The 22,076-nt window shown below is 30.0% G+C and overlaps 5 protein-coding genes across 16 annotated transcripts in view; 3 read left to right on the top strand and 2 right to left on the bottom strand.

The window, feature by feature from the left end:
* Positions 1-302: 302 nt before the first annotated feature.
* Dnapol-theta (DNA polymerase theta) lies at positions 303-10,531 on the bottom strand. Of its 2 annotated transcripts, none has more exons than XM_072908988.1 (21): positions 9,808-10,531; positions 9,105-9,335; positions 8,763-9,016; positions 8,557-8,689; positions 8,225-8,426; positions 7,820-8,015; positions 7,566-7,735; positions 7,074-7,341; positions 6,639-6,969; positions 6,391-6,532; positions 6,054-6,297; positions 5,628-5,769; positions 3,641-5,546; positions 3,312-3,517; positions 2,803-3,004; positions 2,554-2,735; positions 2,332-2,451; positions 1,664-1,999; positions 1,227-1,491; positions 923-1,146; positions 303-782 (listed from the first exon to the last, which is right to left on the bottom strand). In XM_072908988.1, the coding sequence occupies exons 1-21, from the start codon at positions 10,447-10,449 to the stop codon at positions 645-647; spliced, it is 6,534 nt and encodes a 2,177-aa protein (XP_072765089.1). In that variant the 5' UTR covers positions 10,450-10,531; the 3' UTR covers positions 303-644. The 2 variants fall into 2 exon arrangements, with proteins under 2 accessions (XP_072765089.1, XP_072765090.1); XM_072908989.1 differs by lacking the exon at positions 9,808-10,531 and adding an exon at positions 9,417-9,547.
* Positions 10,532-10,815: 284 nt separating this feature from the next.
* Positions 10,816-15,439, top strand: Ints8 (integrator complex subunit 8). Its single transcript, XM_072908990.1, has 12 exons — positions 10,816-11,053; positions 11,238-11,655; positions 11,740-11,977; positions 12,047-12,283; positions 12,384-12,629; positions 12,861-13,110; positions 13,248-13,658; positions 13,741-13,995; positions 14,066-14,309; positions 14,460-14,578; positions 14,651-15,000; positions 15,201-15,439. The coding sequence occupies exons 1-12, from the start codon at positions 10,936-10,938 to the stop codon at positions 15,318-15,320; spliced, it is 3,006 nt and encodes a 1,001-aa protein (XP_072765091.1). The 5' UTR covers positions 10,816-10,935; the 3' UTR covers positions 15,321-15,439.
* Positions 15,440-15,722: 283 nt separating this feature from the next.
* On the top strand, positions 15,723-17,301 carry Spase25 (Signal peptidase complex subunit Spase25). Its single transcript, XM_072909936.1, has 3 exons — positions 15,723-15,845; positions 16,288-16,592; positions 16,789-17,301. The coding sequence occupies exons 1-3, from the start codon at positions 15,825-15,827 to the stop codon at positions 17,030-17,032; spliced, it is 570 nt and encodes a 189-aa protein (XP_072766037.1). The 5' UTR covers positions 15,723-15,824; the 3' UTR covers positions 17,033-17,301.
* A 92-nt stretch (positions 17,302-17,393) lies between these two features.
* On the top strand, positions 17,394-18,901 carry Naa20a (N-alpha-acetyltransferase 20 A). Its single transcript, XM_072909937.1, has 6 exons — positions 17,394-17,578; positions 17,689-17,713; positions 18,032-18,122; positions 18,207-18,336; positions 18,450-18,586; positions 18,670-18,901. Exons 1-6 carry the CDS (start codon positions 17,526-17,528, stop codon positions 18,753-18,755), a joined length of 522 nt encoding a protein of 173 aa, XP_072766038.1. The 5' UTR covers positions 17,394-17,525; the 3' UTR covers positions 18,756-18,901.
* Positions 18,902-20,742: 1,841 nt separating this feature from the next.
* Positions 20,743-22,076, bottom strand: part of LOC140675433 (uncharacterized protein CG43867) — a 66,673-nt gene continuing 65,339 nt past the window's right edge. For all 11 annotated transcript variants that reach the window (XM_072909925.1, XM_072909924.1, XM_072909928.1 and 8 more), the window contains exons 19-21: positions 21,828-22,037; positions 21,601-21,736; positions 20,743-21,267 (exon numbers count right to left, since the gene is read on the bottom strand). In XM_072909925.1, coding sequence (XP_072766026.1) covers positions 21,203-21,267; positions 21,601-21,736; positions 21,828-22,037 — 411 coding nt within the window. In that variant the 3' untranslated portion in view covers positions 20,743-21,202. The remainder of the gene's footprint in view (positions 21,268-21,600; positions 21,737-21,827; positions 22,038-22,076) is intronic.

Genomic DNA, 22,076 nt, shown 5'->3' with positions numbered 1-22,076 from the left:
GTTTCATTTCATGTCTATTCAAAGTGTGTGGATGAGTGGAAAAAAAATATATATTTATTTCAGAAAATATATATATATTAAAATTCTCTTCATATAAAACTATTTACAATTTCTATTACATTCTAATTTCCATTTTCTAATATGTATAATATAATAATGATAAAGACTGAGATAATTGAAAAGTATTTAATTTTTTAAAAATTAAAAAAGATGTGAAGAGACAAAAATCATTTTTACTTTTAAATAGTAATCCTAATCTTCTCTTTCTTAAGAAATAATTTCAACATGATCCATTAAGAAAAATATAAAATGTACAGTAATAGTATAATTGGATAGTTAGAAGAAAATATACTAGATCTCTCATTTTTTAAATTAGTTGCAGTTTCAATAGATTCTAAATTCTTCATTCCTTGTAAAAATATGTGTAAATAAAATAAATTAAGAAATAAGCAATTTAGAACATTTACAATCAAATATATAAGATTTTCATAAATATAAAAGATAAATACGTGAAATATATCTACTAAATATTAACAAGATCCATAAATATATCAACATAATCAATTATAAAAAATATATAAAAATAGAAATATCGATTTAAAAAAAATGAAATAATATTACGCATGCGCGTTTAGAAGCATCTGTTAAAATTGATAATCGGTTAAATCACCCCATGCAGGTCCAACTCTAATTTTTACTGGCAATGGTACTGTAAGTTGGCCTACATTTTCCATTGATTCTCTGATTATTGCAGCAATCTCTTTCAGATCTGTTAAATTTACCTAAGATAGAACATTAAAAGATTAGCTATTTGATATTTATATAAACACACAACATATATATCATAAAAAAACTTAAAATAATTTTAATGAATTCAAGTAGTAACAGATAGATAAAAGAAAGATTAACTTATAATACTTACTTCATATAACAATTCATCGTGTAGCTGTAAAACTAAATAACCACCTCTTTGTTGCGTATCTCGACTGCTTCGTAATTTGCGGGTGGTATGCATCTCTGGAAATATAATAGCCGAATCCGGAAAGTTGCATCTTATCCTCTCTTCTATATTTATCATAGCTTTCTTGACTATATCTGCTGCAGAACCTTGTACTTTTGTGTTTACAGCTTGCCGTTCTGCTTGTGCTAAATTTAATCGATACATAAGTTATTAAAATATTTATAAGATGCAACACTTTTTTGACAATAGTATGCGGCTAACTCACCCCTCGTGGATGATTTTGTACTCTTTAAATCCGGAAGCTGTCTGCGCCTTCCGAGTAATGTTATCACACACGCATCGCGATGCGCTTCTTCCAACACATCGTTTAACCATTTATATATGCCGGGATACGTGCTCATAAAAGATTCTAAAAATTCTTGAGCTTCAGGTTCGCTTATACAAAGATTTTCAGCTAGTGACTTCACGCCCATGCCATAAATCATGCCATAGCATAATTGTTTGGTGCGCTGACGCATCTCCATCGTTACCTAAAAATTTACAGGAAAACTTAAATAATAAATAAGTAATACATAAACATTTCAAAAATATATGCATAATAAACAATAATAGTATATATGAATAAAATTATGTATATATTATAATTAATTATTAATTATAACGTTATTCATATGTGATGTATTGTGTTATCAAAAAAAATACCTCTTCTTCTGATACATTATTCCATTTGGCAGCAATACTTTTAAAAATATCACCTGGTTGTCTCATAATTTCACATAATATTGAATCTTGCGAAAAGTGAGTTAAAAGACGTAATTCGAGTTGACAATAATCAGCAGAGAGTATTATGTTACCCAAAGCTGGCACAAATGCCATTCTTACGCTTAATACGTAATTATTATCTGCACAACTAAAATCCTTTGGTACATTCTGCAAATTTGGTTCGTGCATCGAGACTCTACCTGTTACTGTACAAGTGATACAATTACCACGAATTCGAGAATCTTTTTGGGCCAATTTTAATAACGGCTGGATAATCTGTAAGCAAAAAATACTGTCGATAAAATAATTTTTATTTTAATTTAATCATAATGATTAGTTCTTTCCTATTATATTATTATGCAATGAAAAAAATTTCTCTATTAAAAATAAAAAAGTGGGAATTAAAGTACAAGAGAGAAACTCATATAACAAAAACTATTGCAGATATATTAGTAACATATATAACAGTAATTAATATATATATATTACTAGACATAATATTCTTAGACCTAATATAACAGAAAAGAGTATTATTAATTTTGTAAAAAAATGTCATTTTGTATGAAGTAAACATAAATTAAATTTTTGTTTATTATAATTTACTATACTTTTGTTTTTGTTGCACTCAATTTCCGCCATGAAATCACCAGATTCGATATTGGATTATCACATTTTTCCAAAACGGCTTTATTTGTACTGACTTTCTTATCTTTATATAAGCCTAATACCTATGACATATATATATGATAGCGTTATTTATAATATATATACATACATAATACATTTTTTTAAATATATATAAAATAAAATAAAATTTTAGCTTCACAAACCTGGCCAACTTCCTTAGATGATGAAAAATTAAATTTTCTACCTGCTAAATCGTAAGCTTTTGTTTCTAAAGATTGCATTTCGTTTGAAGTAATCAATGATAATTCTTGTAATGATTTTAGATTCACACCAATGCCCGATAATTCCATGGAAGCTAAAATTGTTACTGTTCTCATTTCTATCTCTGAAAAATAAATTAATAGGTGATTATCATAAGATAAGAAAGATCACATATTTTACATCTCTATTACCTCTAAATGTATAAAGTAGAACAGGATTAAGTTCTTCTAATTTATTCATGACATTGTCCATCATGTGCCATGTTAGCACAGCTTCTGCTGCTGATCTAAATTCGCCCGGTAAAGAACTTTGCACATCCAATCCAGGACCTCCACTGTAGCAAGAATTGATGCGTTTTATTATGAAATTTCCTTGGGGAAAGTATTGCATTACCTGTTCAAAATTTGACGAAAAATAATATGTTAACATAAATCAATAATTTTAAAATATAGGGTTAAAAAAAATATATATATATATATATTATTATATTTTTATTTCTTTTTATAATAGATTGAAAAAAGTTGGAAACAGAACTTTAATGTAAATTTATAAGTCGAAATATTTAACATCAAATATAAAAACTTTCTACATTTAAAAGAAAAAAATGTTAATACATTTATCTAAAAAGATATTTTTATTATTAATCTCATACTTTTTTTTTTAATTATCTTGCATGATAAGATATTATTAAAAATCTCACCATTTCGTTGAAATTTCTCTCGGAATCATTAGTGCATAACCAATGTGCAATTATTGGATCTAGAAATCTACATTTAGCAGAAATTCCACAACATTGATATAAGAGTTTATATATATCTTTTATCGCAAAGCATCGCACATACAAAGCTGTATCAGCAAATAATTCTTTTAATAGAGCCATTTGTTCTTTTCTCGAAACTTTCGATTCTGAAATAATTATAATATTTAGTTTATACATATATTAAAGAATGTAAAAAATCCTAGAAAGATAATGTGTGTTTTGCGATTTAAAAGTATTAATCAAACACAGTCTTTATACATTTCTATTACCTGATGAATTAGTGAAAGAAATATAATATGCAATATTGCTTTCCCAGGATATCGCAGCACCACGTATTTCTATATCTCCATGCGTATATATCCCAGATTTTCTAGACTTTCGTTTTCCCTCTGCAGAGACACAAATTTTCGAACCTATGCTATTTGTATTATCCATAAATATATCACAATATAAAGCTAATGCGATATTTTGCTTCTTTAATACTTCGCGTTTGAACAGATTAAAAGTCGCTCTATTATTCGCAACTTTCACAATATTTAATGTGTTCCAATCTATTGTTTCGTTCGGCAAATCTTTTTTGTTATCAGGTAACGCGACTTCTATCTTGGATTTTACGTTTTTATTCAGTATATTTGACTGTGTCTCGTGTTTCGTCTTAGAGACTGATTTCAACGTCGTCTCATCTTCAGAATTATATATAATACTATCTGTATTGGAATTTGCAGTGAATAATAGATTTCGTTCTAAAATTTCCTTCAATTTCGGCTTTACTTTCGGTTTCGTTTTATTGTCTGTCATGTTACTCGATTCTGCTCTTATAGGAGTGTTTAAACGAGTATTTGTTTCCGTTATTGTATCGTCGGCAAGTTTCTGAGAACGCATTTTACGTATTTTCTCCAATTTTGTTCTCGTTCGATTTTTACTGAAATCACTAAAAGGAGAGTCAAAGTGCTGCGAACCGACAATGATGTCATCCGAATCGGATTTATTTGACTCCACGGACATTTTTCTTTCATTCCTATAAACGATTATATTTGTTATAGGAGATTCTACTTTTGGCAATTGAGGTTTCCACGGCACTTTCTCTTTAATTACAGCAGTACGTTTTTTAATATCCATTTTGTGCATGCTTTCTTTATCCTTTGACGTGCAAGTTTTTGTACTTTTTGGCGTAAGAGACACATTTGTATTTACAATATTTTTAATTTTTGGTTGAGATATTTCCTTCTTATTCTTTTGATCACTATCTGCTTGGATTATTTGCTTTAGCAATCGTTCGGAATTATTCCATGAATCGTCACCCCATGACAACACGCTAGTTCGCGTTTGCATGAGTGCTCCGTTTACATTTTTCGCGTCACTTTCTCCCTGCAACTTGCTGTTATCTGGACTTGCTATTTTTTTCTGTAATGTATTCGTGACGAGATCCAAATCGCTTGTAAACATTTTAGAATCTAATTCCGGCAAATGTGCGATATTCATAACATTTTGTTCAAGAAGATCGCAGATTTGGGTGTCGAGATTTAAACTATCATCGAACAAACTAGGACTTCTCGAATATGACGGTTTAATATCTTTATCTATAATTGATTCTTTTACTTTTATTAAATTCTCGTCATTACTTTTTACTTCATTCAAGCTGGAAGTCTTCGACTTTTTGTTAGGTATATCGTTAACATTCAGATTAGATTTTTCTAAATCTTTGCTTCTTTTCTTTAATTTAATGCTATTATCAGTTGTGAAGGAACTTCTTTGTTCTTTAGAAATATTTAGTTGTTCATCATTAACTATTATATCGGGAATGCTTACATCAAAGAAGACAGACGAATTTCTCTCGACTTCCGAAATTTTAGGTGATAAAATTGTTTCATTTAAATGCTGATTATTTGATTCAATTGTTTTCTTTTTGTCAAGCATATTACTTTTATCAGTTTCTTCAAAAATATCAAGTTTCGAATCGTTAGTTTTTTTATTTTCATTACTTGCAGGTTCTTCGTATTTTGAATCTTGTGTTATGGATGTTTCCATTTCTGTAGATTTCGAATTTATTACATTCAATTGTGTCTGAATTTGTTCTTTTATGTTAGATGTATCTTCAACGTCTCCAATATTTGCATTTATCTGCAGAGATTGCTCATTCTGCTCCCATGGTAGTTGCTCGAGTCCCAATTCTTTCTATAAATAATCATTAATTTATTGAAGTGAATAAGATTGAGTATATTTAAAAATTTTTTTTATTTCAAAAATGGTACATACCTGAACTAACATCCTTGCTTCTTGAACCAACAAAACTGCAGCTTGTTGTGGTGTGAGACCATCTCTTCCAGTGACAAATACTGTTCTCATTTTATTTCTTTTTTCCGTTTCAAACGCATATTCTCCTTCGTATTCTTTTTCACTAAAATATATAAAAATATATAAAAATTATCAAAATGTCATAATATAAATATGAATGTATGAATGGGATCTATATTTATATTCAAGATTTCCTGCTTCTGTAATTCTATCAGAATGACAATATATATATATATATATATATATATATATATATATATATATATATATATAAATTTAATTTAAATATAATATATGAAATACAATGAATACAAATTTACTACATATGCATATAGGTGTATATAAGATAATTTATATAAAAGGCATAAGAATTTAATTAATTCATACCTTTCAAAAGGAAGAGCTTTGTAGAGCGCGCGTTCGACGTTAAGTTCATTAGCAACAGCTAAGTCTGCGACGGATGTTATTCCTTGTTTATATAGACTTCTTGCTCGCAAACCGTTTAACATTGGCAGACGTAATAAATCTAACAATTCTCTACAGACACCGAATTGTAATCTCGTTTGAAACTGGCTCACTAATAATTCCATGCAATCCCAGCCTAACTGCTTGCAAAATTGCGTGACCATACCTAAGATAAAATCAATTTTTGTTATACAAAATTCGCAAATAATTAAATAGATTATATATAAAGATTTATCTCATTATAAATTTATTAATTTACCTGCGTATGTAGCAGCAGACTGTTGTAGGGTTTGTAATACACCACGACAACATCCGTATTTTTTGCAAACTGCGTGAAGTGGAACTTCTTTAACTAAATCATGTAACGCCAATGCACTGTAGAATCTTCTATGTATATTTAACTGTAATACAAAGCATTTCGCATTAAAGATTCTTTTAGTGAATACTGATTCTATAAAGAAGCATATATGAATCCGATAGATCTCTATAGTATAAACAGTAAATTACCGATTTTCCAGGTTTAATGACTCCTCTAATGGCTGACATAACAAAACGTTCTTCCACTCCAATAAGTTTTCCGACTCTGCGTTCGCTTTCTGACATGGTGTTCCACAATTCGTGAAACATCATCCAATCGACAGTTCCAATCTGACATCCAGCAGAAAGTGGAGTTACTAAATATATTACATGCAATTCTGTGTCCAAAACGAAACACCTTCTTGCTTTCTGTAATTCCTCAAATAGAAATAATCCTTCCCTGGGAGGTATAGATGCGGCCAAACACGCTTTTCCAAGCGGTGTTGCTATCCATCTAGATTCTCGTTCTGTGGTTTGTAATCTGGTGCATGGTAGTAAAAATTAAAATATTAAAAATATTAAAAATATTCTACAAAGAAAATTATAACGTACAATTAAATCTATACATATATAGAGTATACTTACAATAAAAATTCATTATCTAATAAGAACTTCATCGCTTCGTTGGAAAAAGTTTGTATATCAGATTCTTTATTAAAGCTCAGCAAAGTACAATTGATATACAGTTGTAGATCTTCCACTGTATATAAAACTTCACTAGCCACTGCTTCTAAGAGTGCTCTTATTAATAGTGTAGAATCGTTGAGACAAGATTCAATAGGATCCAGAGTTGCAGAGAGTAAGGACAAAGCTGCATTACGTTCAGTTGACTTGCATATTAGTATACTTTCTCCTAGAAAATTTTTAGTTTATTCATATTATTATTAATTTAAGTATGACATAACATTTCTAATTTTTTTTCTTATATTTTTTTTTTACTTTAATATTCTTTCTTATGTATTTAGATTACGAAATAATAATGCATTTTTATTAGCTTTATTTTCAAAGACACCTTTTCAATTGTATGCAATTAAGATGATTGTATGATTTGCTCCAATATATTCTAATATTTTTTACCTGCACTGTCTTTTCCCATACGGCCAGCACGTCCTATCATTTGTTTATAAGTTAAAGTATTCAATAAGTCTTTACCAAATAGAGGTGATCTTATGATTACTCTTCGTGCAGGTAAATTTACTCCACTGCTTAATGTCGATGTTGCTATAAGGACTCTCAAGGACCCTGTTCTAAAATTCAAACATCAAATTTAATATAGCACATAATCAACAAGATCTATGTTAGTAAAAGAAAAAAAACAAATGATTCATCACCTGAAGGATCCTTCTATGATATCACGTTCATCCATCGTGAGTCCAGCATGATGAAACGCAATGCCGAACGAAACTGTGTTCTTTAAAATGGTGTCTAAACCACTTGGGCTGCGCTTTAATTGCTCCAGAGTTTCCTGAATTAATACATTGTTGATCTCTTTCCTTAACATCTCTCCAAGCATTGTATTTTTACAACCTACCCAGAGATTGAGGTAAATGTAAGAGATAAACATCTCTTCTTTTTAGTTGTACATTTTCTTACACTTTCTGTACTTCAAATAAAACGGATATATTGGTATATTTTTCGCGAAGAGATGACATGATGTAATTACAGAAAAATGTAGAAAATACAAAACAAATTTATATTTACTCAATTTTGATTTATAAATAATAATTGAAACAGACCTAATTTAAAGAAGGCTGCAGCAATTTGCTCTGCCAATTTCTCACACCATTTCTTTGTAGGACAGAAAATCAACACACTATTACCAGCACTTATTGTTTCGATGCAAAGTTGTAAAATATTATCTACATCTTTTTCTAATTCTGGCAATTCTTCTAATTTTCTGACAAAATTTAATTTATTGTCATATATATTTGCTTCTATCTATAAGTAGAAATTATCTTAAATATAATGAAATATAAATATAATAATTGTTACTTAAACAATATATTTTTTGCATAAATAAATAAAAAAATAGAAATAATTTTTATATTTTTATATCTATGTTTCTTACCTTACAAAATTCATTTAAAGGAATGGGACGAAATTCAGTTTTGTACAATTCTGCATTTAACCATTTGGCTAACAGAATTAAGTTTGGCAATGTGGCCGACATACCTATCAGTTGTATATTGATGTCATCATTCCTGAAATGTTACATAATAAAAAATTCCGATTACTTTACTTGAAATTGCATAAAAATCATATTAGCAAACTCACCGAGCGGTCATGTATTTCAATTTTGTCAAAAGTAATTCCAAAAGATAACCACGATTAGGGTCACCCAGTAGATGCAATTCGTCTATTATCACAGCTCCTAGACTACTTAAATCGTTCTCCTCCATCAGACGATTCACCAGTGAATTTGCTTTCTCTATAGTGGCTATCGCAACATGGGTAGCGGCAAATCCACCAGGTGGTACAGATCCTCCCATAAATCCCTCCACTCTTATTCCAATGTCAGACAATAAATCCTGAATACCAATTTATTAGTATTACTTCTTATAGAAATATTATGATATTACACATACAACTTTCAAAGCTTTATCTTATAATTCTTACTTGAAAGTAATACATTTTTTCTCTAACAACAGAAACAAATGGCAAGATGAAGATCACTTTCTTCTTTCTTTCTAAAATAGTCTTAATCAACAGAATTTCAGCAACAAGAGTTTTTCCTGCAGATGTAGGTGCAGAATATACCAGATTCTTTCTCTCTTGCATTACTTGGTCATTTGATAAACATTCCATCTGCCATGTGAACATACAATCTACTCCACGAGCAATGTATTTCTGAAAAATAATAACTATTACACAAAATCATTGAATTCCATGACATAGCATATATAATAAATATAAAAACTATACACTTACATTATACAAAATATAAGCAGTATTGTGCATTTATTTCAGATGTAAAAAATTTTAAAAATAATTAAAAATATTAATAGTTACTTCAATATCAAATAATAAACAATGTCAAAATGATATAACAATAATAAAAACTAAAAAATTGTGATATAATTTGAGCTTCAAAAATATAAATAAATATTAGAAATTTTTAATTATTTATACATAATAATTTTCAAGAGAAATTTCACAATAAATATTTGATAAATATAATGCATACTTATTAAATATTTCATATTCCAAAAGTTATATAAATATAAAATCACAAGAAATGCACACATCTTCTAATATATTTTATACACATAATTATATTATGGACATTTGTTAAATGCAATATTGTATTATAATATAATACTTGAAGTATAATTGATGGTAAGCCCCATGATGCTAGTTTACATCTATCCTGAGTGCAAAGAGCTCGAGACAAAATAATATTTGACATTTCACATGTAGAATCGATGCTTGGTGACATTGCAACGCTGCTATCACTTTTTGCATTGGGAATGTTAAGATGAGATCCATTTTTATGGAGATTTTGTGTAATTTTGCTAGATTTATTGCGTTCCTTTAGACTGTTAATAACATAAGGAGGATGCTTCTTCAATGAGTTAGTCGTATTATTATTCACTATGTTTTCACGAGAGTTCTGACTTTTTTCAGATGACAGAATCTTATATCCTTTTAAAGAACTCGATGCTGAAGATTCATTCTTTCCTCTATTAATTTTAGGAAATATAAGGCTGTCTTCGAAATACTTTAAGTCGCATTCACTTTGTTTTATCGTTCTTTTTGTATTACGCTTGGAAAGTGACAGTTTCAATTTATCTACGTCGCTGTCCTTCGAAATCAGCAAGTTCTGTTTAGAATTTTTACCCACATCGTTACCGTTTTCTTCTCTAGAAAGAAAACCTTTATCTCCGTTCTGTTCTCGCAGGACTCCACAATTTTTTTCAATATTTATATCGGCGAACAGGGTATCATCGCCAAAAGACTGCATTATTTTTCGGAGTCGCGTGTCCCAAGTCGCGAGTCTTCCAGCGTATTTTGACTTGACCGAGGTGATTTAAATCGGTTCGAGAGCAACTTCCGACACAAGTGTCGCCGCTAATTTTTCCTTAAAAAAAATCTCTATATTTCTCTAGCGATTTGAGTCGAAAAACTTGTAAGACGCGCCGATTGGTCGTCGATTAGGGAAATCCCTGAAGTAATTCTAGGCTCTCTGGAAATTTTTTAGTACTCAGCCAATTAGCAAATTGTGTTGTGAAATAATTTTTCATCGATTTGCAGTGAATGTAGCCGCATATTATTTCACTCAGCAAAAATGTGTCGATGTATCCAATCTCTGTTCGCTTTTCATGATTTATGGATTTAGAAAATTACAACAGCTGTTTGTCGGCGTCACGTTACGGTTACGGAGTTATCTGATGAGCGTCTTTTAACGCATAGCACTGACAATTGTGGATTTATTAATGATATTGTTATCATGGACGTAGATTTGCTTAGACCAGGAACAGTACCGATTTCGCCCGATACGATACTATGGTTCGAATTTTTATTAAATCCTTCCGTACTGCAGAAGCACCTGTCAAAACCTTTCCCAGGTAAACATAATATATAGGTCATATTCAGTATATTAAAACATATTTCAATAAATGTAAATTATCAAATAAAATATTAAATATTAGATAATAATTAATATATATATATAATACATATATGTGATATTAATTGTGCGCGAATGAATATTCTCTAAATAATATCTTTCATCTACATTGTGATTTTTAGATCCATCACCTACAGATCTGATAATTAAATTTATGACAATTAATTCTGATCAAAAAGAGACTGACCCAAAAGCAATTGATACAGAATTAAATGATATAAAATCTAACGGTACAGCCAAATGGTGTCATAAAAATTTAGCATTGAAGATACTTTCCTTGAAAGTAGCAGCATATCTCAAATGGGACTTGGATATACTGGAAAAAAAGTTACCTCTACCAATACAGTTGACATTACTGCAAGATCTATTTTATATTACCGCTGATGTCACAGTAGAGATACCTACAATACAAGAATTCTTTATAGAAACCGCTTCTGATCAATTTCTGTTTACATTGGTTTTGTATCACAGATGGCTTTTGAGAGCAATTATTTACAGGGCTCTCAGTAATAAACAACCAAAACAACAATTACTTAATATGTAAGTTTTATTTTTTTAGCATGAATGATTATATATTGCTTTATTTATATGCAACAGTTTAAAAAGATTTTTTTAATACACTAGACCAGGTACTCAAGAATCAACATATGTACCTCCAGGTATAGTGGATGATATTATTAGAAAACTAGAAGTGCATATACCAAACAGTATAACTGTTTTAAATGCTATTTTACAAATGTCTGATATAAAACCAAAGATTCCTTTATTTGATACTTTTCAAATGTTAACTGAAGATAGTACGGAAATTAAGCAAAATTGGGAAAATATGTGCCTAATAAACATAGATGAATTTAAATGCCAGGTATGAAATTTATAAATTATATATTTTTCTGTCATTGATAGAATAATAGAATAATTATTTTCTTCTTAGATACACTATGATCTCGCGATGTTTCATTTATTAAGAGAAGAATATCAAGAGGCAAAACTTCATATTAAGCAAGCCAAGGAGTTGTACAATAATTTTAATCCAGCGGAAAAATTAGTGTACTGTAAAGTGCAGAAGGAATTTTTAGAAGGCTGTTGTTTAGCGTGCGAAGTGCCGTTGGAAGAAATCACGCCCAGTCTTACACAGCGTTTGCAATCCTCTATCAGAGATCAATATACTGTAGGTATATGTTTGTATAAAAATTTTGTATAAAATTGATATATGTGATATATTCTTGAATGATATATACTCACAATACACACACATGCAAAATCTGCAGGATATATTGCAGATTTTGCAAGCAGATAATGTTTTCAGGGAGATACCGCAAGTTTATAGAGATAATTTGGAATTGGATGTACAAGGTGGACTGGTTAATAGGAAATTCGTAGTTGCCCGAGATCTTCTGTTACAAATACAGAGCTTGAATCTGGTTAGAAAGATCCTTGACAATAGCATAATACTGGGTGATTACATAACGGAAATTAAAGCAGCTGGTACAAAGGGTCTGGATGTCTTATTTTGGGTAAAATTTGTAACTTTTATATATAACTTATTTTTAAATAGTTAATTTTTTTTACGTTCTGAATAAAATTAATTTTCTTTAATTTTTTTTATTATGTATCAAAACAGTTTTTTATTATTTCACTTTATCATCTAGAATAAAAGTTTTCTCTTAAATTATTAAGCAATGAATTATTTATTATAGCATCATATTAATTATTTATTGTATTGTATGTTATATTTCATACTTTAGGCTTTAGATAATGTACTGGAGAAAGCAACAGTTGCAGATAAAAAACTAATTTCGCGTTACCTTCTTTATCTTGTAAACACTGCTGATCTGCAAGGATTTGCTTCAAAGATACTCAACAATCCTTCTTTCTCGTCGTTATTCGATGAAACGGAGCTCGCTGTTTTTCAACAAGCAGTTGCTCCCAACGAGATTGTATTACCAAATTTATTGCTCCACAATGACTGGGGTATACCATCAGTACCATATATACGTACGTATAAACTATATGAAAAAAAAAAAATATTATTAAGACATCAATAGAAAAAAGTCATTTTTAGAAATCAATGAATATTTTATCTTACCATCTTATATGTCGACTTTGAAATTCCTTTTTCATCTTATTTGCAGAAAATGCGAGAATTGAAGTATTCGAATTAGAACAGAAGTTGATAGAATCATACGATTGTCACACGATCCGCGAAACATTAATCCACCTGGACGGAAAAAAACGTATGAAACCATTATGGCATGTAAATAGCTGTTGGGAATTGCCCATACCATTGCAGAGCGTAGTAATGTCACTTCCAAGGGGTTTTATTCAGGATTACTCCTATGTCTTGCTCGCGAAGAGTCGAGAATTAGTGACATTTAAAAATTTTGACAGCGCCATTGAGCTGCTAAAGATATTGGATAAAGAGCTACAGGAAAATATGAAAAACGGAGGTTCACTGGTTTTCAAGTTATGTAAACTAGTAAGCTGGGAATGTCTGCTTGTCGAGATATGGAAGTGTTTTAATGCTTGGCCGGCGACAAATGTCTGTACGTACACGAAGAATTAAAAATACCTATAAAAAAATTTATAATGATTTTATATTTTACAAGCACTCTATATATATTTCAGGTGATATGCAAAGTATGGTTGCACGGAGTAAACAGTGCCTTGGTGCGTTAGAAGCGTCTGATCAGTTGATCCCGCGACAAGAAATAATAGAATATTGTACGGTCTTTCTTTTAAACATGGCTGAATGGGATTATCTTACTAGTTTGGAGAAGCGTTGGAGTTACACCGAATTCGCAGCCGCTATCAGTGGTGTCTGTCAAGACATTGTTAAATACAAGGGAACCCGCAAATTTTCACGGGACGCATGGGATATGAGTACGTTTATTAAAAATTGTATATGTATATATTACTTGCTGATATAAATCGCGCATTTTATTTTTTTTAGTTTTAGTCGCATTTGGTCCTAACAGAGATCAACCACAGAAACGCAGCAGTAATAGTGGAAGTTCTAGTGGTGTGTCAAGAGACATTGCTGCTAGTATCGCTGTCACGCTTACCCGACTGCGAGAACCTATGGTTCTTACTGTGGTGATATCATTGTTGGCACGTTTGCGTAACGTCTTACGCGACGAATCTAGTCTGGAATTACACACGCAGTATCTATCCCTTTGGCCTGCTGGAGTACCAAAGTACATTCATTTTTATATTATAGCAATTTATATCTAATTTATTTTCAAGATATATAAAGTTGACAATACTATATTTAAAGTCTTAATGGTTAATATCTACTAATATATTTTATGCATTAACAATACTTAATATTTTATTAATATTTATAGTGCAAATTCATACAACATCAGATATATCGGAGAACTATTATTTCAACTACTGACACAAGCTCTAAAGTATTATCCCTGTAATGTACCTTGGTTGAGATTAATGGGTGATCTTAATTTCGGTATGTTCCGTCATATGTCGCGAATACATATCAAATATTCATATATAATAATATTGCTATTCTTTTCTTCAGTTCTAGCATACTATGAAAGTGCAATGAAGTATTACCTGGAGGCTATCATGGTAGCTAGTGATTTATTCAGCCAACCGACGCCACGCACACAGATAGATGATCTTGTTTACAGAAGAATGATCAAATGCTGCGCACATTTACAGTGTTATACTCAAGCGGTTGTACTATGTCAATTTTTAGAAGAAGTGGATTACACTCTGGCGTTCAAAATGGCAGGCAGTGATCAAAAGAGCTGTGCCGCCGCTGACGCTATGGACGCATATTATCATTGTATTTGGGACACAACAATACTCGAGTATCTCATATATCTACATACAAAACGTGGAGAGCATCACAGAAAGCAACTTGCGGTAAATTGAGTATTGAATAATATAATAATAATGAAATAATTACAAAGCACAATTAAATAACTGTAATAAATACGATAATAGTGTATATATAGATTAGTCAATTTTTTGCTTTCTATTTAGCTTTTGAATAGCAAATATATAAATATATATTTTTGTATAGTGTATGCGTATAAAAACGTATAAAAAATTTTGCCTTACAGATCAAAGTCATTGGTTTATTGGAACTAAACTCTAACAACAATGAAGAGATTCAGAGAGAAGCTGCTAATATTCGGAAAGCTAAATTTTTAAGAGCGTTAGCAAAGCAATATGTTTATTAAAGGGATGTCGAAATATTATACGTATATATTTATATGTTTGATGAAAAGTTTTGTACGTTGCAAAACTAATATTATATTGTATACCTCTATGTATAAATATGTGTATGCTCCTATTTAAAAAAAAATAATGTAAAATAAAGATTTTGGTTTATTCATACATTACCTTAATTTCAATAATTAGTAAAGAAATATTTGAAATTCGCGGGGTTTACATTTAGCAGCAGTGGAGGGGAGCTCTTCTCTTCAGTATGGATGCGTTCAAAAAGCCTACCTGTGAGGTAGAGTAGCATTAATTGACCAATCAGGACAAAGAAATCTTTGCTTTTGATTGGTCAATTAATAGTTTCTTTATCTCAAAAACAGGATTTTTGAACGCACCCTATAAGGGTCAATCCATATGTCATGTCATGGAAGACTGTCACTTGACGTATGAGTTGACAGACTTCTGGAGCAACACAACGTGTACAATATATACGTGTTTTGTGGAAAGATTACCCTTTCATAATGAGTACAGCAGATAATTCCGTAAGTTTTTATTCTTACTGTTGATTGAAATGTTATATTATGATATATGCACCATAATGAAAATAATCATATGATTTATCCGACATTTATGTTTTATTAATGATAGATGGTTACGATTCAAGATCATAATCCTCTCGTCGCGTATGGTACACCAAATATAACGAATTTTGTGATTGTTATAAATTAATGTGAAAATATCAAGCTGCGTAATTTTGTTTTTGAATGTTATATTTTAAATACATTTACAAATTTTTAAAACGAGAAAACTTCGTTTTTTTATCTAGATAAAATTTTTAATTAAAAATCTGAATATTAATTTTTTTACAATATATTTAATTATTTATTATAACAATAATGCAATTTCTTGTAATCTGCTCTTATAAATTTGAATTCAAGCATCTTTCCTTTTTTATTGAAGTAACAAATTATATTTATTCTACAGGTAATAAAGATCAATAAATGGGACGGTTCAGCTGTGAAGAATGCTTTGGATGATGCAGTTAAAGATGTACTTACAAAGAAATACAATTACATGGAAAATTTTGCTCTTCTTGATGGAAGACTGGGACTCTGTGGGGTCGCTGTTACAATAGCTATCATAGCATTGTTATGTGATTATCTATATCCATTTCCTGCTTCCAAACCAGTTTTAGTAGCTTGCGTTTCTCTGTATTTCATCCTTATGGGACTTTTGACATTGTATACAACATACAAAGAGAAAGGCATATTTGTGGTTGCAATCCAAAGGTAAATTTATAATTTTTTTCTGTAAAATTCTATTTTTATCTCTTTCTCTATTTTTAGCTTTAAGTCATACATTCATCTTTTTGAATCTTGTTCATATTTATTCAATTTATTAGAAAATCACATTTAATACTAAATAAAATGTAATAAAAATACAGACTTACAAAATTATATAATATGATATATTATAATCTTACAGAGATCCAGCAGGCTTCAATCCAGATTTAATTTGGGAGGCAAGTTCTTATTTGAAAAAATATGATGATAAGTATAATTTGGTATTGTCAGTTAGGAGTGCTGCATCAGGCAATATTAATGAGGCAACAGTAACCAAATCTGTTGCAAATTTCATCGATGTTAATGGTGTAGTGATTCCAGAATTGATTGAGACCATTGTGATGAGTATGCATGACAGTCTGACATCGCAACGCAAGGAAAAGTAGCAGTGTTCTGATATTTGAACAATAAAATTTCTTTCTGTTCTAAATGTGAATAAATTCGATATATATTGCAGTTTTTCGTCCGTCATCTAATAATACGCAGTCCATGTTTTCACGTTTCCAATCTGATGTAATGATGTAAATAACACATAATGAGAATCCAAATATTTATTCCTCTTTGTGTGTGTGTGATGTTGGATGTGACAATTATATCCAGCATCTGGAAGAAAAAAATAAATATTAAAAATATTCATTTTCTAATAAATAAACAAGTTTATTGCATTCATTATTTATTTTTATCCTCTAAAAAAAAATTACTTGCATATATATGAATATCTCTAGATTTATCTTCAGGTATATATATATATATATGGCGACTTGTTTGTGTATATATTAGTTTGTTGTCGAATATGACTGTTCTCACATTTTGATCGGTTCCGATTGTATTATCTTGAAAAATAAATAAAGCAAATCTGTTCTTTTACAATATTTAAAAATGACGACGCTCAGGCCTTTTACGTGCAACGATTTGTTCAAATTCAACAACGTGTAAGTAATTTCTAAAAAAATTCGTCCCTTTTAACCTAAAATTCAATTGAACAATTAAAACATAATTCATTATATTGGCGATCATTGTAATTATATTTATCATTTTTTAGGAATTTGGATCCGCTTACAGAAACCGTATCCTTTTTATTCTGTGACTAAAAACTATATTAAAATACTACTAATGAATATTTTTTATTATTAATTCCCTATATTACATGTGTTGTATTAATTTTGAAGAAACTTAGTGAATATTTAAAATTCTTAGGAAAAGAATATTTACATTAATATCATTTTATTTATGTAACATACATTTTTTTGCACTGAAAATAGAATATTGGCCATTAAAAAACTGAAAAATAATTTCCATATTAAATTCTATATTACATTTTGCTTTGTTGAAATAATTTGGGAAGTTTCAATGTATACTTGTTCATTTTTCACATTTTTATTCAGTATGGACTTTCGTTTTATATGCATTACCTTGCGCATTGGCCAGAATACATTCAGGTAGCGGAATCTCCAAGCGGTGAAATTATGGGTTACAGTAAGTCCATTCATGTTTTTTATAACAATGCATAGTTCTCTAATGTGATCTAAAATGAGCATTATTATTTGAAAATCATCAAAGTCATGGGAAAAGCAGAAGGTCATGGAGAAAATTGGCATGGTCATGTAACAGCCCTCACAGTCTCTCCTGATTACAGAAGACTCGGTCTGGCTGCGATGCTGATGAAGTTTCTTGAGGAAGTATCGGAAAAGTAAATGCAATAATTTACTTCATTTAATTTTTCATTTAATTGCAGATAAATTATAAGTATCTTTATTATTAATATCCTTTGTTTTTTTATCAATATTTTTTTATGCATTTCAGGAAACAGGCATATTTCGTGGATCTTTTTGTTAGAGTGAGTAATAAAGTTGCTATTACGATGTATCAACAATTGGGGTACATCGTGTATAGAACAGTATTGGAATATTATAATGGAGATCCGGATGAAGATGCATATGGTAAATATTATTTTGAATTATTTTCAAAGAATCTAAAATACTAGATCTTATGTTCGTGAGATTAATAGAGATGTTGTTTTTAGATATGAGAAAAGCGTTGTCGAGAGACGTGAAAAAGAAATCTGTGGTTCCATTAACACATCCTGTAAGACCTGAAGAGGTAGACTGAAATGTCAATTTCTATATGTAAGGCAAGAATATTGTATCATTCAATTTTCATCATCATCTCAACATCAATCATTTTCTACTATGGTCTCTGATGATTGCGCAAAACAAACACTATTGCGCGAAAAATAAACTAAAAGAAAAAAATAAATTACATAAGACATATTAAGAATTTTATGATGGCTTTTCTCATTATAATAAGTTTCTCATATATTTTAAGATTATCATTAAGATTTCCTTTATAAATATATCTTTTTATGATTTTCCATTTTATCAGTTTAGTTTTTTCCAGTGAGACGAAAAAAATTAATTCAGTACTTGATATTAACGTTCCTATACGCTTGTATTAATGTGCAGTTTATTTGTTCTCCTGTACAATAGTACACAATGTTTTCCATTTGTTTCGCTCGTACCTTTTTTCACATATGAATAAATAATAAATATAAATGTAGATGTGAGATAGGCTCGGTAGAATGCGATCCAGATAGAGCTCGATTGTGTAAATTACTGTCTATTTTGATTCTACTAATCTTTAGAAACGTAAATCCGTTTTTATATTTACACGAATGAGTGAGTCTAGTACATGATGTACGATTCTTTCAACTACGTCACATGATACCATAGGTGCTAGTCACCCGCGCAATAACATTTGATATCGCGATACAATATATTATATAAAAAATTAAGGACAAAATGTCTCTCGTCTTGCATATCTTTGTACTGCTCTCAATAGTTTGAGGTTCGAGTTATCCGTACGTTGTTATGCTAAATAAAGCCGGATATACGTGCGCATTTTAGTCCGTCTATATTCTTAGACAATAATTCCCAAATAATCTAAAGGAGATTGCAAAGAGTGATCTTTGAAATATCCTTCTGATGTCTTACGGAAGTCCTTCGAATTGAGATCCGTTGTTCAGCTCAAGTTTTATTCCCTCGCAAGGAAATAGACAGGATCATGTAATAATCTCGGAAATTACAAAATCTTGTTGAAGTCTTGTACGTATTGCACGAAAGCCCTACTTTCAGCCGCGCTCGTAATTTGTAATCGCTAAAAGGAAGACGTTTACTAGTTACGTAGGACACGTCGAATGCGAGTACAAAATTTCTCTCTTTTTCTCTATGTATATATATATATAGACACGCTATAACTGTATGCATATATTTTAATACACAATGTTGCACACATATTATGCGTACGAACGCGCGATGTTAATTATTAAATAGTAAATTACGTTTCCCAATGTTACATATATATATATTTGTGTCCTTGTAAAAAAAAAGAAAAATCTTAAATATCGGATATGAGACTAGCTGTTATCAAAGTTAAAATATAACAGTATATCAGATTTTTCTGTCTATTACACAATCGTCAAAGAAACATCCAAAGATAAGGATAAGAGAAAGTATAATCAGTCTCTCTTTCTGTCAATAAACGGAATGTAAAATAGCTCCGTTTATTAGATCTATTTACCATTTTGCACTATAATTGTTAAAATAAACTGCGTTTTTTTTTTGTAAGTTCTTTGCTTAAATATATAAAAATCGAATTTAGACAAAATTAAAATATTTTACAAATATAATTTAATATTAAATTCAAACTTTTAATTACAACTTATATACAATCTCAATTATTTATTTAAACTCTTATTCGAACTTAATGTCAGTTAAATTTGTATAGGTGTATAACAGATTAAAATCTTAATAAAATAAATCTAATCAAATTAAAATTTTGATAGAAATAAAAACGCAACAAAAAAGTATTTAATTGAAGGAAATTGTGTTGCAAATTATGATATACCAACGATACTCACATGCATGCTTAGGTCGCGATGATTTCGTAATTTGGTAAAATTGAGAAGAAACGTATATATATCGCTGCCACACATTCGATATATCCCTAAACATTTAATAATTCTGATTAATATATACATGTGATACGTGAGTATGTTACTGCTTACGCAATATTTTACGCGTCTTTTTTTTGCTTTTAATTTTTGGTATATAAATACGGTAGTAAAAATCTCAGCATGATACTTAGTCGTGGGATGAAACTATTCGATGTGTAATCGCACATATTAATTATAGGCAGTGTTACAGATCGATTTTTTTCATTTCAACCATTTTTTAAGCCACCTGTATGATCATTCATAGTTAGCTCTCTCGCTGCTAATCGTTAAGTATTTACATTGATACGATCTTATAGAAGTGTCGATACTAATTTACATGCATATATTCGACATAAACGTAAATATACGATTCAAACGTGACTGCGCTTCGCAGAAAAAAAAAGATGCGCCTTACGCATTTATGATACTAATACTGCACTTTTACGCTGCCTTTATATGATACAAACGACAAAATAAAATATGCATCATAATCAGATACATTCGCACACATTCAAGAAATATATTTCCATAGTCTTTCTCAAAATTAACACGACCAGCCTTTTTATTACGGTCTTTGGTGATCTGGCGTCGATTTCAATATATCAGGTTGAGTTGGAAGACAGCTTGAACCTGTAAAAATAAAGATTTCTACTGCTTTTGTAAAGTAATAGCATTAAAATTAATTATGCTGCTAATATTTATAACACTGCTGTTTTGTTAAACAAAAAAAAAGATTAGTTTACTTTATCTTTTTATTTATTTACATCAAAAGAAATTAATTCTAAAAAATCGGCCCTCTTCATCATTCATAATTCAAGAAAATAGCAATTCCATATAAATTTAAGTCGTCAATAACTTTTTTTTCATTTCTGAAAATTTTTAATATAAAATACTGAGGTTTATATAATTTGTTTATAATATATTTTGTAACATCAAGAAAATAGAGGTTTCTTTTTCACTAACCAGTCGCAGGTCTCAGAGTGGATTTAATAGATCGATGTGATCCATTGCGTGTTAAAGTATTCATTTGTGGAGTGCCTGGTAATGCGTGGCCCAGTGCATTCATATAATCGGCAATCAGTAATGTTATTTCCAAAATCTGAAATAATTACGATGCAAATATATGAAACGAAAATGAAATATATTCTTAAATTACTAAGCTCTCTGTAATGTTATATGATATAATGCACCTTAGGTTTAGAAAGCGCGAACAAGAGTTTCTGTTCGGCCGCACCCTCGTCCGGACAAGCAACAAGCATAAAATCGTCTAAACAACCACCAAACGTCACTATATTCGCATAATTATAACGGCACATGACCGCCATTGTTTGTAATTCAAGTAACGTTACACTATCCTCGCAAACTGCTATCCAAACGGTTACAGTATCAGCTTGTTTCAACTGAAAAAGTCAGTTTTGTCAGATTAAAATCTCAAATCA

Source organism: Anoplolepis gracilipes, chromosome 17 (genome assembly GCF_047496725.1).
Source record: "Anoplolepis gracilipes chromosome 17, ASM4749672v1, whole genome shotgun sequence".
Lineage (NCBI taxonomy): Eukaryota > Metazoa > Arthropoda > Insecta > Hymenoptera > Formicidae > Anoplolepis > Anoplolepis gracilipes.
This window is presented reverse-complemented; position numbering and strand designations above follow the sequence as displayed.

Coding starts and splice junctions, on each gene's coding strand:
- Naa20a (XM_072909937.1), top strand. CDS start 17,526: ATGACGACGCTCAGGCCTTTTACGTGCAACGATTTGTTCAAATTCAAC. Junction 17,579..17,688: donor TTGTTCAAATTCAACAACGT/GTAAGTAATTTC, acceptor ATCATTTTTTAG/GAATTTGGATCCGCTTACAG. Junction 18,337..18,449: donor CTTGAGGAAGTATCGGAAAA/GTAAATGCAATA, acceptor TATGCATTTCAG/GAAACAGGCATATTTCGTGG.
- Ints8 (XM_072908990.1), top strand. CDS start 10,936: ATGGACGTAGATTTGCTTAGACCAGGAACAGTACCGATTTCGCCCGAT. Junction 11,054..11,237: donor CCTGTCAAAACCTTTCCCAG/GTAAACATAATA, acceptor TGTGATTTTTAG/ATCCATCACCTACAGATCTG. Junction 15,001..15,200: donor ATCACAGAAAGCAACTTGCG/GTAAATTGAGTA, acceptor TTTGCCTTACAG/ATCAAAGTCATTGGTTTATT.
- Spase25 (XM_072909936.1), top strand. CDS start 15,825: ATGAGTACAGCAGATAATTCC. Junction 15,846..16,287: donor TGAGTACAGCAGATAATTCC/GTAAGTTTTTAT, acceptor TTTATTCTACAG/GTAATAAAGATCAATAAATG. Junction 16,593..16,788: donor TTTGTGGTTGCAATCCAAAG/GTAAATTTATAA, acceptor ATAATCTTACAG/AGATCCAGCAGGCTTCAATC.
- Dnapol-theta (XM_072908988.1), bottom strand. CDS start 10,449: ATGCAGTCTTTTGGCGATGATACCCTGTTCGCCGATATAAATATTGAA. Junction 5,770..6,053: donor AAAGCTCTTCCTTTTGAAAG/GTATGAATTAAT, acceptor TATATATTTTAG/TGAAAAAGAATACGAAGGAG. Junction 2,452..2,553: donor CATCTAAGGAAGTTGGCCAG/GTTTGTGAAGCT, acceptor TATATGTCATAG/GTATTAGGCTTATATAAAGA.